At 32.3% G+C, this 19164-nt stretch overlaps 1 protein-coding gene across 1 annotated transcript; it reads left to right on the top strand.

The window, feature by feature from the left end:
• The first annotated feature begins 8817 nt into the window (after positions 1–8817).
• LOC134681518 (hemicentin-1-like) lies at positions 8818–17435 on the top strand. The gene is made up of 8 exons (XM_063541157.1): positions 8818–8915; positions 9535–9586; positions 10292–10585; positions 11394–11675; positions 12716–12979; positions 13803–14099; positions 14464–14794; positions 17402–17435. The coding sequence occupies exons 1-8, from the start codon at positions 8913–8915 to the stop codon at positions 17433–17435; spliced, it is 1557 nt and encodes a 518-aa protein (XP_063397227.1). The 5' UTR covers positions 8818–8912.
• Positions 17436–19164: the final 1729 nt, after the last annotated feature.

Raw genomic sequence — 19164 nt, 5'->3', positions numbered from 1 at the left:
TTTAAGTTCCCCCAAAAGAGGCGTGTTTTGAGAAACAGCTGTATTTACAAAGTGCAACCTATAAGAAGGTCAAAGAAAGGTTTTCCAGAAAAAGCAGTATTTTCAAACTGAAAAAACAGCCATTTTAGAAAAAATCCATGGCCATCTTGAAATTATTAATATTTTTTTTATGGCCTGCAGTTTTTTCTTTAAAAGGTGTATAATATGCTGCTTTGTGCTAATTTTCATGTTTGAATTATCATTTGCACAATTCCCTCTATTTTGCTTGCTAATATCATATACTATATTTTATTATTCACGTTTTATTTTTTTTTTTACTTTTATTTAAGATCACGGTTTGAACGGTCTCACCACCCGTTGAAAATGTTCCATCTTCAAAACAGTATCACTGCATTTTTATAAGAAAATAGATTCATAAAACCTTCTCTCATCTTCAACTACCCTGGTCTCGATTTATGTGCTTACATCCCTATGACAATTGTATTGACACCTACAGAAACATGAGAAAGGTCTTTGGTTTGCGCATAACTTTAAACCCATATACTGTACAAAGTATGCTTAGACAAGTAACTATCTTTGTTATTTGCATGCAACTTAATGTCAATATTCCCAGGCTTACTAAACCGCAATTGGAACACATATGTGTGACCCAATCCAATCATTTTTCAATAGTTTGATGATTAGAACAATAATACTTCTCTTTAAAAGCCTCTGTCTTGCTCAGATTCAGATTCTACATGGAGCTGAAGTTGGATATTTCTAAACATGAAATGAATGTTTCATTTCAAATTCCAAAAACGTGATCCAATTATAAAATTCAATGTTGATTTATCTTTCTCTTAAGACTCATCCTATAAACACTACTGCATACGCGGGATGTGGCTTCAAATAGCTCTTATGTGCTGATATAGCAAAAAGGGGTAGCCGATTCAGGATTTATAAGAATCTTCTGTCGTGCCAGTAATATCATCATGATAAATATGTATTGCTTATGGTCATACAATATGTGGTACCAAACTATCTTAAACTTTGAATTAGTATTACTAGTATATAAAAATTTCCGAAAACATATGCGTGTATGTGAATGCTGCAACATGGGTTGTGTTTAAAATGAGTACCACTTCGTACTTATATGTCCAGCCCATAAAACTGGGAGACTAGACTATTGGCCATAATGTTATTGTTATGGGCCAAATACTTTTAAACTTTTTCATTTGCTTGAGGCAAAATCTAAATCAATTACAATTAAACTGTGTAGTCATCTGAAAAAACATGCATTTAAAATTATGTCATGTATTATGAATTAATTATAACTTTATTACATTATGTATTGTTCTCGGTAAATCTATGCTATCTGTCGTTTTGTAAAATTGTATATACCTGTCTGTGTATAGCCAGAGCATGTCATTCAGGTTTTTTGCAAATAGAATACGCCTTCATTCATTCATCTTATATTTCATACATTGTCAAACTTCAACCACGAAAATTTGAAAGTAATCTAAACCTATACTAAATTAATAATTCATGTAAGATTTTCCCCGAAACATCAACTTAGGCTCCTGTGCAGAAACTATTAATCCACATTGTTTAGTTTTTATATTTAGATCAGTTAACGAAAACATGCAATTTGATAAAGAATAATCACTTTAAAAAGAGGACGTTCACAAGTGAAGTTCTAGACAAACAAGCGATTCGTCTACGAAAGGTTGAAAACTAAATTGTTAAATACTTCAAACGTCATTGCATACACTGTATATTTATTATTATTTGTATAATACACAAAAATTTATTGACAAATATGCACCAAATAAAATTCAAAAATAGACATTATTGAAATAAGGTGAATGTTCCAACGTAGAAATAAAATGTTTCATTCAGTAAAGAAATGTGTATTTCTATAAAACAAGACTTGATCAATTCTTAAACGCGGCAACATAAAGCAACGTCTTTCATTTCTAATATAGAAGTACAAAATCCAATTGAAACAAAGGTAAAGAAACTTGAAATTATGTTAAAAACTCAAATCTCGAAAAAAGACAAATATGTTCCCTCCTAAAAGCATAATAAAATCAAATTGTATGTGCGTATTTTATTTGCGAGGTCTGAGAAAGTCCTCAGAGAATAAAACATACGATGGAATAGGTTGAATTGGTTTAGAATGTAAATAAACTCATAATGTATACTAGGAATAAAAGTGTGCACGACAAACGAGCGATTCGTCTACGAAAGGTTGAAAAAAGTTAAAAAGGCCGAAATGTAAACGAATTAAAAAGCACGCATGGTAAATGAATAAAAATTGAGAATGGAAATGAGGAATGCGTCAAAGCGACAACGATCCAACCATAGAGCAGACAACAACCGAAGGCCACCAATAAGTATTCAATGTAGTGAGAAACTCCCGCACCCAGATGCGTCCTTCAGCTGGCCCCTAAACAAATAACTATAATGGTTTACTTTTCAAATTGTTATTTGGATGGAGAGTTGTCTCATTGGCACTCACACCACATCTTCCTATATCTATGTATACTAGTTCAGTGATAATGGGCGTCATACTTAACTCCGAATAATACACAAGAAACTTAAATTAAAAATCATACAACGCTAACAAAGGCCAGAGGCTCCTGACTTGGGACAGGCGAAAATTGCAGCGGGGTTAAACATGTTTTTTAGATCTCAACCCTCCCCTATACCTCTAGCCGATGTAGAAAAACAAACGTACAACAATACGCACAAAAAACTCAGAGCCTGATGTCAGAATATGAAACAAAAAGAACATAAACAAAATGACAATAATACATAAATAACAACAGACTACTTGCAGTTGCTGACATGCCAGCTCAAGACGTCAATTAAACTGATTGAAAGATTATGTCTTCATCATATGCATATCAGGCACAATCCCTCCTGTTAGGGTTTATTCATCAATACTTTATAGTTAATCAAATACTTTGATATTTATTCATTTACATAACAAAGTCTGAAGTATCTGCTAGTTCATTCGTATACCTATTATTTTCATAAAACCATATTCACAATATAAGACCTTTTTAGACATATGTTTAAGACATAGTCATTCTAATTTGCTTAGAAAGTGGTAGGTCTTTCTATCATAAAATTCAGTTATAAATCTTTTTTTTTAAGAGGAGTTTCTTTTTTGTGTCTAATATTCTTAATATGCATAATGTTATTGATATGAATGTTCTTCTGTATTTACGGGAAAAAGTGTTTCGTATTTCTTAACACTTTTTGCTTTAGTTTCGCTACTATCGCTAGCTACGGACAAATCGTCTATTTCAATGTTCAATTGATCTGTTTGGTTATTACGAAGTTCGTTCTTGAACAAATTATCTTGGTCAGAATACCTTCTGCATGGAACAAGATATGATTCTTCTGACGATGAGCGTTTGGATAAATTGCATTGAAATGAGGTATGTTGACTATTTTCGTCCAAAGCAATTTCGTGACTGGTTGAGGTATAGAAGACAATTCTAGAACGAATTATGTCAACATTTCGGGGATTTTCTAGTTGTATAGCCTCAGATGGTTGGCTTTGGCTTTGTGTAGCCGCTTGTCTGACTATGGTATCGTTCATTGGGTTATAATACAAACTGTCTATTTCATCATACTCAGCTATATGTCTTACATATGTCGACTCACTTTCTCGAGGCGTAGTTCTACAAATACATCAAAATGATAATTGCTTGAAAAGGAAGACTCACTTCACTAGGATAATGTGAAATATTATACACCAATGTTTCGTTAATTTCGTCAATAACGATATTTTTATAACGATATTTTGAAGTTAAACTTGTCGTTTGGTAACCATTGCATTGACGTATACGTATACTCGCGTCTAATTTTATTTAAGAATTGAATGCTTCTTTTTGTAAATTTTTTGGGGTGTAAAAGCATTGCGGAAGCGCTTCATTCTAAAAATGTACGCACGGTCAACGCTTTTACAACCCTATAAAGTTACAAAAAGAAGCATTCAATACTTATAATTACATTTTTTAGCTAGGATCATGAAAACACGATTTTTATCAAGTTTGTATAATTCACCTGTGCACTTTATTGTGGAACCTTGTGTCATCACGACTGATAAATGTTATTGTCTGATGCAATTGCTTACGGAATAACATGTGATGTGCAGTTAGCCAATCAGAATAACGTATTATAATGAAACATACATCTTATGTAATTATTCAACTGTATAAACTACCATTTACTTATTTTATTAGCGTGTGTCCAGTAATTCCATAATATGCTTTATAACTTAATATTGCATTTATCAGGGTCTGTATCTAATGTTAACGGATGAATTAATAAGAAAATACGGTAAAATAATTCATATTTGCGCTGCTCAATTTCGATTTTCCTATGCTATCCTGCGAGAGAAAAAAAAAATGTCTTATATATCCTCAATTACATTTTGTATGCGATTTCGCAACGTTTTGTCCATGCATTTGTTCAAGATATTTCAAAAATATTTATGAATAAGAACGCTCTTAAGCTACATTAATTGCCATTCTGTGATAATCACCAAACAATTGAGAATCGATCTTCATTTACTTATAGGGCATGTTTTCAATAAATGAAGTATTTGAAATGCTTAATTTAATTTATAATGCACAAATTAGTACCGTATTTGATTTTTTTGTTTTTTTATCTATATTATACCGAAAGTTCCATCCTTTTCATTGTATTCAACCCCGACTATTTTGTAATTCAATGTAGCCCTTCTGCATATTACAGAAGTGCCTGAATTTATGAAGAAAAATGTTATAAACTATCTAATTTGATCAGAATGTTTATCTGAATAAGTTACTATATCTTATAAAAAAATCACGAAATAAAATTTAAAATTAAAATTTCTATCCCAATATTTTAGGAGATTTGTTACAACTGTTTGTTTTTGTTTTTAATTTTAATATTCGTTAATGATTATTGATTTGACCATCTGTTTGTTTAAGAAAAGTCTGAATTCATTGATCAAGATTTTTCAAAACGTTATAATTGGACTCGATGGATGTTTTTCTCTCATAAAGGAATGATTAGACCCATGCGACTTTAAACCATAGTCGAAACATAACGTAAGTAATTTGGCAAATAGAAGTAGAAGTAATGATGCGTCACTACATCTTCACAGTGTCCTATGCAAGCTTTTTTTAAACTATAAACATTAAATTTATCAGCAATAAAAGTAGGCTAAATTCTTATTATAAACTATCTAGGGCTGTTTAAAACAGATATTGGATGGAGAGTTGTCTCATTGGCACTCACACCACATCTTCCTATATCTATTGATATATTAATGTTAACTTAATCTCAGTTTGTTTCCACTCGCAGTGGCATTAATATATTTTACTTTTCTTTCCCTTCAACAAGTGTTGAAAGAATATGTCTTTCTTTGATTAATAAATGATGTTGACCAATATGAATACCAACTTATTCTATGGAGAGACGCATCATACTGTCGAATTGATCGTAATTCGAATAAAACACTGAACCTGAAAATAAGACAAAACTAATTGATCTACTACAATGTTAATTTCATTACACTGAAGAACAATGAATTTTTATATCATATTTTAAAACTCTTGTAATATTTTCACTATAGTAATGATACTTGTAACAATAAACCAGTTAAAAAAAAACACAAGAAAAATGACATGCCATTAATTACTAAAATTAAACATGCCTTTATATAATCATAGTTTATGTCACGAGCACAACATAGCTTACAGTGACAACATAAACGGTAGCAATTAATTAAATCGGCTGTGCAAGTTTGCTTTTCCGCACGGTACAAAGTTATAAAGTTTAAGGGTATCACCAGCCCAGTAGCCAGTACTTCGGTACTGGCATGAAAATACGGATTTTTTGTGTTATTAAAATTTGCTGTTACAAAATAATAAAAATTATTATAAATTAAGGAATATATCTCCCTTATGCAAAGCTCTGATTCCTTTCACGAATTTGGCTATACTTTTTGGACCTTTTGAATTATAGCTCTTCATCTTTTATATAAGCTTTGGATTTCAAATATTTTGGCCACGAGCATCACTGAAGAGACATGTATTGTCGAAATGCGCATCTGGTGCAACAAAATGGGTACCGTTGATTTTATTTAAAGAGATATACATGAAATCTTTAATTGTTACGTAACATATATCAGTTTTCATTGATGATCTTTTATATGATAATGGAAAAATTATATTAGCTAGAAGAAGATATTAAACAGCATACCATGTGCGATATAATATACTAAAAAAAATTATATTTTTGTAGATCAGATACGAACCACCGCCATGTCGCATCAAGTTTGTGTAAGACAATTCAGACGGGATCAAGATGTTTGTGTTATATTTTTATTTAACTTTATATGCATACACAGACACTGAAAAATGTAGACCTACCTATGACTTTCGCAAGTTGTATCTGCATACATGTAAAATAATAAGATTAAATATATAATATACAAATACAAGACCCCGTGATACCCATAAAATGTGTATCAACCAAGTTCGAAGTTAATACAGTCAAACCTGATTAAACCGGACCCTGAGTAATAATAAAATTGAGAATGGAAATGGGGAATGTGTCAAAGAGACAACAACCAGACCAAATAAAAAAACAACAGCAGAAGGTCACCAACAGGTCTTCAATGTAGCGAGAAATTCCCGCACCCGGAGGCGTCCTTCAGCTGGCCCCTAAAAAAATATATACTATTTCAGTTATAATGAACGCCATACTAATTTCCAAGATGTACACAAGAAACTAACATTAAAATAATACAAGACTAACAAAGGCCAGAGGCTCCTGACTTGGGACAGGCGCAAAAATGCGGCGGGGTTAAACATGTTTGTGAGATCTCAACCCTCCCCCTATACCTCTAACCAATGTAGAAAAGTAAATAAACCGGTTTCCTGTCCATTCCGGCCGAAAATAAAAGTCCCATTTTTCCCCTTCAAAGTCTTTTTTAAAACACCCTTTGTAAACCGGACCCTGTGTATTCCGAATTCCGGTCTAATAATAAAGTCTCAATACTCTTAATTACATTAATTGTTACCTGTCAACACCGGTTTGTCTAATTAATTTCAATGATCGATATGCAATCAAAACATATTTGTTTAAACAATATGGCTTTTCAGGATAATCAATTAGTCAGGTGTTTAACTGTGAACTTATAGTCGTACAGTAGTGAGCTGTACTATTTATTAACGAAAGGACACATCGAATATATATCGGATTGAAATAACGTTGTAACTGGGATAAACAAATTTAAATTGCGGAGTAAGAAATTTACATCGTGATTTCGAAATCCTGGGTTCCCTGTTGTGAACCCCTAAACAAATGACCTTGATAATGAAAAACACCCGGATGACAACAATCAATGGAAATTGTAGACTGCACGACAACGTTTCGATAGTGATGAAATTACGTTTGATAATATTCTGGCTTTTAAATCGGCCTTTTGAACATTTCAAATTAATGATCATGGATGTAAATCGAAACTCTCGTCTCACAATCCAAACAACGCGAGCATTATGATACAAATGCAAACAATGAAAAACGAAGTGAAAGTATTTTAATTCATCAGATATAATTTATAATCAAAGAGAACTTTTACATGCAAAATATCGGACGGCACAAGTCATTAACTTCCGGTCAAAACGGAAACCTGAATAAACCGGCTCACTGTCCAAAACGGCCCTTTTTCATAGTCCCGTAGCCAGCCGGTTTATACAGGTTTTACTGTATTAAAGTTACAACATATATGATAGTCATATCTTGAATTACCTTTAGAAATTGACAAGGATAGTCAGTTGAAAACAAACATTTACGACAACAAAGATGATTTCAGCACTCTAATTGTGAAATTTCCATTTCAATGTATCAGCATACACACAAGCCGCGCCTGTATACGGAGTATATATCTCTCAATTGATATGATATTCCCGAGTTTATTTCCTATCATGATTTTTTTAAAGGAGGTTTCTGCTTACAAGGAAGCTAATAAAGCAAGAGTTCCAAATGGTAAGGTTAAAATCATCCCGTCGACAATTGTCTTGACGCCATCACGAGTTAGTTGGCCGTTATGGAATACCCGTTTCACAGATGATAACGGATTCTTATATCGTAACAACAAACTCCTTCCCTTTCAACGAATGTGACCTACTGACTATTTACTAGGCTTGTTATAATATGAGCAACACGACAGTGCCATATGTTGAGCAGGATCCGGCTACCCTTCCGGAGCAACTGAGATCACCACCATTTTTTTTAGAGTTCATGTTGCTTAGTCTCTAGTTTTCTAAGTTGTGGCTTGCGACCTATTATTTAAGATTGAGAATGGGAATGGGGAATGTGTCAAGGAGACAACAACCAGACCATAGAAAAGAACAACAGCAGAAGGTCACCAACAGGTCTTCAATGTAGCGAAAATTCCCGCACCCGGAGGCGTCCTTTTGTCTGTTTGTCTTTTCCTATGGTATCTTTCGACCCTTTCGAGTTACGTAAACTGTTGTTCAATAGTCATAAATCGAAATTAATTGAAACATATCCCTTTGAAAATAAAAACTGAGGAAAACTCAGCAACCATAAGAGAAAACAAGACAAAATAGAAACATTTAATTGCTACAAAAACAAACGCTAATATACATTGAAATGGATTATGAAAATCTATATATGCTACCTACTTCAAATTTTATATAAAACACAAGATAACAATTATAATTATAATAAATTTAACTCAAATTACCGGAACTTGAAATGAAACATGTGTTCCATAAGTATTTCCTGTCAAGGTGAAAGGAAGGAAATTATCAAATCATTTTTTTTTTAATGTTTTGAACTCTAATAAGAGGAAATATTTAATTTAAAGCCATGTATTGTATCACTATGTAGAGATAATGGTAAGTATTAGACATTTTGAAATATAAACAATTAATCTGTATGTACATGTAGCAATAAGGAATATGCAAAAGTGAAATGATTCACAAGGGTGATAGACATCATCATATCCAAATACAGATGAGTGACTATCAACCACTTTTCTGATTACATAACACAGAAATACCACAGTTATGGTTGAAGGAGCAACAGTTACTGCGAACTCATAAACTAGCTTTTTTATTAGATATAATGACAGGTCTTATGTTCACATATCGTTGTCACTATAATGGTAAACTGTGACTGTCATGCTGAGAGGTTTAACTAGCTATAAAACCACCTTTAATCCACCTTTCTACAAAGAAAAATGCTTTCATCAAGTCATTAAGACAGCTATTCATTTTATGTGTTTTTGATTTTTCCATTTACTTACGGACTTTCCGTTAGAATTCCGTTAGAGTTCAGATTTTTTCCTTATTTTACTTTCTTTTGTTTTAGATTAATGTATCTTTGTTTGATACTCCTCCAAACTTAAGCTGATGTCATGCTGCTTTCAAAAATACCATAATGAGTAAGGGTAACGAATGTCCAGGTTGATCATTTTTTTCATATTTTGTCACTATTATATATTTATATTTTTAGGGATTGAGAATCAGAATTTCACAACTGTTTTGTCTTTTCTTTACATTTTCAGGTAAGATATCAAACCATTGTTTATTTCAAAATGTCGCATTATATATTTTTTCATTGTGTTTTTGTACTCTTGTATGACGGTTTGTCTTTCATTTTTAGCCTGAGAGTTCATTTTCAAATTTAAATGCCTCTTTTGTGTCTTTCGCCTCGACAGTCGTCTGTTTTGTATTTATTAAAGGCACTTGATGGCTTTCTACGTACTAGCATGTTTCTTTGTAAGTTAAACTGTTCTGTAAGCGGAGTGACTTGAAAGGTAATTTGTTGCAATCACCTTATTTGAATATATTTTCATGTACCATATCATCTGCCGCGATGAAGATTTAAACAATATCACATAATTGCATTGTCGGGTAATGATATGATTGAAGAAGTAACATTGTTCATTTTAACAATACAGAATGGAAATGTGGAATGTGTATCAATGAGACAACAATCCGACCAAAGACCAGAAAAAAATCACTAGGCTACTAATGGGTTTCTTACGCAGGAAAATATCGAGCACCCAGAAGTGGGATGTGTCTTTCCCCTCTCTAATGTATGCAAGTACAGCACACTGGATACATTACCAGGCGCTAGCATAGACTAAATATTCTTTATTTGGTAGATGCACACTGTACTAATAAATATCTGTCTTCCATATGTAGTAAAAGTGAATATTTATGGTGTCTTAATTTAAAAAAAAACCATTTAAGTAATACTATTACAGAGTTGTTGGCAGTAACCGTTTTGTACCATTTTGAAAATGACACAGTCGTTTTACCATGTGAACAGTTGTCAAATGAACAGATAGTGTGGCAGGGACCTGAAAAGTATTCTACATACGGATATGGGGATATCATAAATCCAAAATTTTCTAAATCCAACAGATTAACAATTATACATGTCAATGGAAGTCCTCACTATAATTTGCAAATTCGACGTTTTTCCAGTGAAGATGAAGGGAACTACAAATGTGTTAGGGGCAGTGGCGGGGATGAATTCTTTACTTTGACAATAGGAAGTAAGTCATTACAATAGGTATATACATACTTCAAAACATCTCATTTTCAAAGTTTTCTTTTTGATAAAACACCACTATTCATTAAACAGTTTGAAACAATCGTACTGACTTCAAATTTGTGATCATATTGTACTTTGTTTGCAAGTTGCTAAATGGCTTTGTCTAGACAACATTTAACATGTTTAACACAAGCACCTGACTATAGACGATTAACAATATAAACTCATGATAGACAGCAGTATTGAAAGTTTATATTTGCGCCAGTTTAGCGTTTTGTCTACAAAAGATTTATCAGTGACGCTCGATCAAAAGTGTTAAAGTCCATATAAATACGATAGCATTGAGGACCACAATTCCTAAAAATGTTTGCCAAATACAGCTTAGGTAATCCAATCCTGAGGTAGAAAAGACTTAGTATTTCAAAATGTTTTATAAACCATTAATTATTAATCATGATCAATAATTTATGTCAATAAAGAGGTGCTTACTACTGCGATGGAAAAACCCTCTAAACAAATCTACTAGCAGTGGTTGACAATAAATTTATCTTAGATAAGGATCAAATTTTAACTTTGCGACAGACGAGCGTTTCGTCTAAAAAAGATTCATCAGTGACGCTCGAATCAAAAAAGTGAAACAAAGCCATTACTTCATCTTGTTTTCTTTATCAGACTTGTTGTTTGTTAACCGTAAAGGGACGATCAACTACGGACCATTGCTTGCAACAAAAAACAATAAAATTTCAAAATCCACAAAAAACGTATTCCGATTAAAACGAAAATTTTATACTGTATGCTTTATTTCTTAGCATATCCTAGGAACTTAACGATAGGAGAGGAAGATTCTCAACACATTGTGTACGGATATCTAAATCATGTATTGGATTTACATTGTTCAGTTGTTCATGGGATTCCGAATGGAAAACTGATGTGGATGGTTCACAATCAAACTCTTGAGGAAAAAACAACAGCATCGTTAGTTTATTCATTCAAACCGAAACAACAAGACCATTTGCAAAACTATACATGTGCAACAAAAAGCGATATATCACAATATTATATGGAACGTACTGTTCAATTGTTTGTCTTCAGTAAGTACTTATAATATATATTTATATATCATATTCATAAGATTTTTCTTTATTCAAGCTCCATATTTCTTTGTTGATGTTTTTTCATCGAAAGAATGTTACAAAACGTAATATCTTCACCATTTTGTTAATTTAAGATTTAATGTTTTTTATTAAAGATTTACTGCTTTAATAAATAAGAAAACAACTACAGTTACTGTCATTCATAAGTGTTTCTCGTTTCTCCGGTTTTTTTTTACCGTTTAAATAGTTTTACACTAGTCAAGTTTTAAGCTCTTTACAGCTTGTTGTTCGGTACGAATGTTTGCTGGATTATAATCATACATTTCCAACATGGTGGGGAAGCCTTGGATACAATCTACAGTGATGTTTGATATTGTTATTTTTCTGCTATTCTGCTATTTCTGTATTCATATAGGTCCGAGTAAACAGTTATTTCGTAGTGCATTTCTTTTAGACAATAAATGAAAATTTAAAAAATCCCACCTGCGCTTTCTCAAAACTATTTTTACTGTGTGTTGTACTACTTTTGGGACAAATTATATCAAAATTATAGAAAACTTTATCAGCTCTAACTCAAAATATGGACAATTTTATGTTGAGGGGGTCTTGAAATCTTTTGACAGCTTCCAAAGTGCTTTTTCAGCTGGACCTAATCTCTACTTTACCTTAATATTTATGACCCAAATATTTGATACAGTGTCATTTCACCCCCCAACTTGCAATATGAGGCATAAAACATAGAGAAATAAATTTGGAAGGGGTATAACACACATTGTCAAGTAACACTCTGTCCACACTAAGGACTATATTCGTGGACAACGAAAATCAAAGGACGATAACTGTGTACTCGGACCATACATTGCTAACTTTCTAATTTTCCAATTAGTTCGTAAGACGAAAACTAATATAGTTTGTAGATCAATTGAATTGAGATAATTTGTTTTTCGAGACATTGTATGTTGAAGCTATATTGTTGTTTTATCTGTTCAACTCTTAAGTTGTGTATAATCGCGGTTATGTTTTTTTTTTGTAAACAGTGCCGCCAGTAGTATTGATTTCCTTGAATAAAACACTTGGTATTACTGAAGGAGAAGATTTGACATTGTATTGCAACTACAGTTCAAACCACGAAGTAAAAGAACTGAAATGGGAGGAAATGTTCCAGCATAAAAGTCCACTGGATGAGCGATCGCAGTATTTGACCATTAAGAGCATAAATAGACAACATGCAGGAAAGTACAGATGCACTGTCATAAATATGGCCGGCAGCGCTTCAGATATCGTTACAATTGAAGTATATTGTAAGTTCCAAGATTGTTAATTTCACAATAAAACATTATCAAATTGCCAAAATCTACATAATTGCATATAATGCATAATATTTTTACGCATATTTTCATGGTCCATGAATTGCATGTATACACAAAGAAAAAAATTGTACAATCGCACATTTTTCGAAATTACAAATATTACGATAAGGGTCATTGGATTCTGGAAAAAAATGTTGGCAAAAATAATAATGCATCTTGTTATGAAATAACATAAACTTAAGAATAACACAACAAATTAAAACAAAAATGATAATTTAAAGAATAGAATGCCACAAAACACTAAAACGTGGCTATGTTAAGTATTAACCGTCTGAGATAGTTTTGCACTATACTAATGTCATTTCACTTAGATAACGTCCATAATAAGTATGTTAAGCTTAAAGCTATCCATAGTTCAATATTCAATATCAAGTGGGTGAAAATACCTCGTGATTGTTTGCAGAACTTAACTCTGTGTCTCATCCCTACACACGTACCACAGGAAAACACCTGGAGTAATCTCTGCAAATGATACACATGCAATTATTTAGACACAAACATTGTGACTTTAATTGTAGCTTAAAATCAAGTGTTCAGTATAACCACATATACATCATCACCTAATATTGCTGATTAACATAATGCTGTAGCTTATTTTCATTTCATTATAAACTAAAGAACCTTCTCCATGATTAAGCATAACGTGTGATTTTTCTGACATAGATAATAGATAAATGCCGTTTTATAAGATTTCAGCATTGGTAAACTATTGTCAACTCAATTTACTACATAATTTGTTGTTCTTAATTCACAGATCCTCCAACAGTACTGGTCACATTTGAGGACCATGGCAATTACAGACAATTAAACTGTGAAGCTCATGGGGTACCAGATCAATACATCTATAAACAGTGGGAACATAGGTCTGACTATTCTGATCTGATCAGATATCTGCCGGACGATGGTAGTGGTAGACTAATACTTCCAAACACCACAGGAGAAACCGATCGCCATCACGACAGAGGACTTTATATTTGTCACGCTTCTAATAATGTGTCGTTGAATGGTAGCAACTCTTTCGTTCGAGGAGAATTTTTTCTCAAAGCACAAGGTGAGAATTTTTCACTCAGGCATTTTATTAAAATCAAATAACTGTCGAGTAATTTTATGAACTCAACAATTTTGTTAAGGGATCGGGACAAAATAAAGACACAACACAAAAAAATACTTTTACGGTACCAATTTGTCATCAGAAGTGCATTTCAACAATGCATGACTGTTGCTATCTTATTGTATCGAGTTTTGTATAAAAAAGTATGTAAATATCTCATTTCGATGTTTAAATGTATTGGAACACAAGATTTAATAATGAATTGATCTAACAAATTAATATAAAAATCTGTTCTTTTTTAATAATAAATAATGTACATAATTCGCTTTTAAAAAGACATTAACCTCTCTAAATATCATTCAAGGGAAACCATATTTTGTAACCTCCAACAATAACACACAATACGGAATTAAAGGTCAAGTGGGAAACCTTACAGTTGACTTCGTTAGTTATCCAGAGATTACGATCTTTACTGTTATTGGTGAGGATAAGATTCATTGTAACGACAATTATACTCTGGAAACTTGGAGGTTGATGGACAAAGTATACAACAACACTGTAACTGTGAATGGCAGTAGACTGGTCATATCAATGAACATAGAAAATAAACATGACTTCCGTTCATATACAATAACACTGAGAAATAAGTTTGGATTAGCGAACTTCAGCATTTACTTTCGTTTACGACAACTACTGTACATCAGATTCTATATATATAGTTGTCACTAACTCAGACGTACTTATAAATATAAGTATTTTCTGTAAAAGTATCTTGCATTAATTTGTAGGATCCTTTACTATAGATAATTGAGCTGATCTGTAACAATAACATCTCCTTATATATCATGTGCTGTAGTACGACGCTAGATTAAAACTGACGAGAAAATGTAACACACGGCCACCGAAAGTTTTATTATTGTGAAGCCCAGGTGGTCGTGTGGTCTAGCAGGACGGCTACAGTGCATTCGATTTGGTGTCACAATATCTCAGTAGCATTGGTTCGAATCCCGGTACGGGAAGAACAACAGAGTCTTTCTAAATTGAGGGTATATTATATGGCCTTCCAAATACTATTTTGAACCTTAACATCACTGAAGTGACATATATTGTCGAAATCAAGATCTGCTGTCCAAAAATATTTTGACACCTTGGTGGCATAACATCTTGGCCACAAATTTATTGTTTTCTGTTTAGTATTAGATTTATATTAAGATCTATTTTGTTCCATCTGGTGATCAATTTTATTTTGCAATCACCAATTTCAGTCAGCAGGGTTAAAGAACATTAGTTGCTCGACCTGTTAGTCAAATGCGTTTTGTTTAAAAAATATTTTCACTTTTTAGGTCTTTTTGAAAATGTTGTGTGTGCTGTTTTTAGACCCTTCTACAATGCACTTTGTTTTACATGCACACGTATAAAACTTGCGGTTTTTATCCAACGCATTCATAGGTTTGAACGTAGTTTTCAATTTAGACTTGTTATTTTTTTTCGTTTTGGAATTTATCATATTTCCCATCCGGTTTTTATGATCCGTTTATCATATATTGACTCTTAACATTCAAGAGTCTATCCTCAATTGAGGGTAAATTATATGGCCTTCCAAATACTGTTTCGATCATTAACATCACTGAAGAGACATATATTGTCGAAATCTAGATCTGGTGTACAAAAAAAACGATTGACACCTTGTGTTTGTGACATAACATCTTTTCAATTTAAACTTTATTATAATCTATTGTATATATAATAAAACGTTAACACAAATTCCCATACGTTTCGGCCATTACGGCTTTCTTCATTGGAATAAATTACAAAATTTAAACAACAATTACATGCTTGAATACATTACGTTATAACAACTAATATGACGTGCATTTGCCGCGTTTTACTGTTTTTTAATATAAATATTGTTGTTATCTTTCTTACATTATGTGGAGTCCTTCAGGTTCTAAAGTTTTTATTTTTTTATCCAAAAGATTTCTTTACTTTATCTGTAAATTTCTGTCCCAAATACTTTTTCTATGGCGGTAACTTTCATATTTGTCATCGAATGATTGTGTTGAATAAAATGGTGGGCTATTGCATCTTATGTTTTTTTTGTTCGTATTTTTGAAAAGTTCAATAGCATCCGTTGAAATAGTGTATCACCTGTTTGTCCCACATATATAACTTTTTTTACATTTTGTACAATTAATTGCATATACTACGCCTACGGTTTTAAATTTTGTTGTCTCTGAATGGTATATTCTTTGCCGGTGTTATTACAAAATACCTTTGTTTCATTTATATGTGAGCATAATACACAATGTGTTCCTCATGGTCCACATCCATTAGTTTGTTAATAAAATAGTAAATTATTCGTTGTGCACTAAGATATATTTTATGTTGTTATCACCGGATAATATTTTCTTTAGCCTGTTGGATTGTATGAGAATTATAAGATTTTTTCTAAGAATTGAAGAATTGAATGAACATTTGGAAGTTCTTTGGAAAAAGTAATTACTTAGGGTACCCTTTTGTTTGCTTTCTTCGGTTTGTACTGTAATAGATCTACTCGGTTTAATTTGTCGACTTTTTCAATAGAACTTCATTGGACCGGTTTTTGTATTCACAGGTGCGTTTTTATTTCTTCTCTTCTTGTTTTGTAATTTTCTTCTGTTTTTGAGTAAATTCTTTTGACACGAATACTTGGTCATATGGTATAGCCTTTTTAACAGAATTTGGATGGCTTGACGAAATAATTAAGTACTGGTGTTTATCAGTTGATTTTGTATAAAGATCTGGTTTAAGTTGTCCATTTTCTATGTGTACAAACACATCAAAGAATATTTTTTTTAAGTTGAGTAACGCATTTATGTTTTAATTCGCGGATGCAAACTGTTTGACATTTCGTGATTGTTTTCTTAATTCATCTAAATTATGTTCCCATATTCCCTAGATGTCATCAACATATCTCCAATATGAAAACGGGTGTAAATTGCTGTTTTGAAATAAACTTTCTTACCATTGTCCGAGGTAGGTGCAAGTATAATTCATGCCTAGATGGGAGCCAATAGTTGTATATATATAAATGTCTAAGAATATTACTTAAACACGCTAATAAATACATGAAAACGTTTTATTATATTTTGAACAGAAATACGCAATATTTCACAAAACAAATAAGCTTCATTAGACGTTTGCATCTCTCAAGGTGAAATCGGATGCATGACAAAAAAATGTTTTTGTAGCTTAAACTGCGAAAAGATTTTGATTTAAAGTTTAACATATTTATTAATGTTCTATAAAAAATATATGTGTAGGTATAACTACATAAAGTTGGAGGAAACGTTATGAATATCAATAATGTGGTAATTTTTACAAATTTCCTGTTAACCAAACTTTGAATTTTCGAAAAAAATAAGGATTTTCTTATCCCAAGCATAGATTACCTTAGCCGTATTTGGCACAACTTTTTGGAATTTTGGATCCTCAATGCTCTTCAACTTTGTACTTGTTTGGCTTTATCAATATTTTGATATGAGCGTCACTGATGAGTCTTATGTAGATGAAACGCGCGTCTGGCGTACACAATTATAATCCTGGTACCTTTGATAACTATTAACATATTTTGATTATGAAGCTTATTCAAAATGTACTCAGTACAATGTTTCGTGTAACACATAGTTGTGTATTAACTGTGCACTTCGAAATAAAGTATACAAAATATTAACCAAAAACACTGAACTCCAACGTAAATTCCAAAAAAGGAAATCAATAAAAACTCATACATTTGGGTAAAAGTTAAAATGTATATCTCATATGCAGATAAAATTATATATTGCTACCACGGCTGCATCCATGTATTCCATACTGTTTATTTTTTCCTTTAACTGCGAACGATGAGACAATGTTGTATCGAGTGAATGCATGATAGACAGGCAATGTATTTACCTTTTCTAGTCCTAAAGTGTTAGCAATCTCGTAAAGAGAACAGTGTGTCCCAGTTCCAAAGGCAACCCATACTTCAGCTGCGTTTCTTACATGAAAACAAGAAACAACAATAACCACTGCATGGATATCAACTGTCCACATCATCATTCTAGTATTTTCTTCATTGTCCTGCTGGTGATGTCATAAGTTGAAACTTTTACACGGTAAATGATGAAAAATTCAGACAATCCTTGGTCAAAGGTCAGAAATTGAATTCATCAGAACAGAAACTGGAACTAGAACTTCAAGTTACTGATGGAAAAATAACAAAAATACCGACCTCAAAAGAAAAATCAAAGCGGACATTTCTCATCCAATACAAAAAAGTGGCAAACAGACATCTTTTTTTCTAATTTGGTACAGGTATTCCTGTATGTAGAAAAAGTGGAGAAAAGTCCGCGGTTCTGGATGCTTATACTCTTTTTAGGACAAATATGTTGTTGTTCCAGCAGACAAAGCTTTAAACAATATTGTTTGGTATATGCAAATAGTTATCAAAGCTACGATGAATAACACCAGTAGGTAACAAAATTTAGAATGCAAACGGGAGTGTGGCAAAGAGACAATAGCCCGACCAAAACTTTGAATTAGGACATGTTTGTGCTTCGTCAATAATATGACCATTAAAGCAAAAGAAGATTTGATGCGACATTCCTGACATTATGATATCTCTGCATGTTGATTTATATTTACTAATGATGTCCTTGTACAAATGATAAAATAAAGTAGTTGTGTTGACTAGTTTGTGATACAGAAAACCCCGGTGAAAATGTTTTTCAATAATACAAAGATTTATTCAATAATATAAAAAACGTTGCTAAATACACGAGCATATTGAACAAGTTGAGATATACAAACATAATAAGAATGTGAGAAAAGAACGTCACAATATAAAACGGTTATTTAAGGAATGACTGTAATATTTTTTCTGTCAATTAAGAAATAACGTAAATAATTTGGTGCACACTGAATAACGCGCGTAGCTATCTCGAAAAGACAGAACACATGTTACAGTCAGTTCTTATAATTTAATTCTAAGTTCCATTTTAAACCGTAGAGAACCATGAAAACGTTGGTGACGTCACGGTCAAAT

This window comes from Mytilus trossulus, chromosome 8 (assembly GCF_036588685.1).
Source record: "Mytilus trossulus isolate FHL-02 chromosome 8, PNRI_Mtr1.1.1.hap1, whole genome shotgun sequence".
Lineage (NCBI taxonomy): Eukaryota > Metazoa > Mollusca > Bivalvia > Mytilida > Mytilidae > Mytilus > Mytilus trossulus.
Note: the sequence above shows the minus strand (reverse complement) of the source record. Positions and strands in the feature narration are given on the sequence as shown.

Coding starts and splice junctions, on each gene's coding strand:
- LOC134681518 (XM_063541157.1), top strand. Junction 11,676..12,715: donor TGTTCAATTGTTTGTCTTCA/GTAAGTACTTAT, acceptor TTTTGTAAACAG/TGCCGCCAGTAGTATTGATT. Junction 12,980..13,802: donor CGTTACAATTGAAGTATATT/GTAAGTTCCAAG, acceptor CTTAATTCACAG/ATCCTCCAACAGTACTGGTC.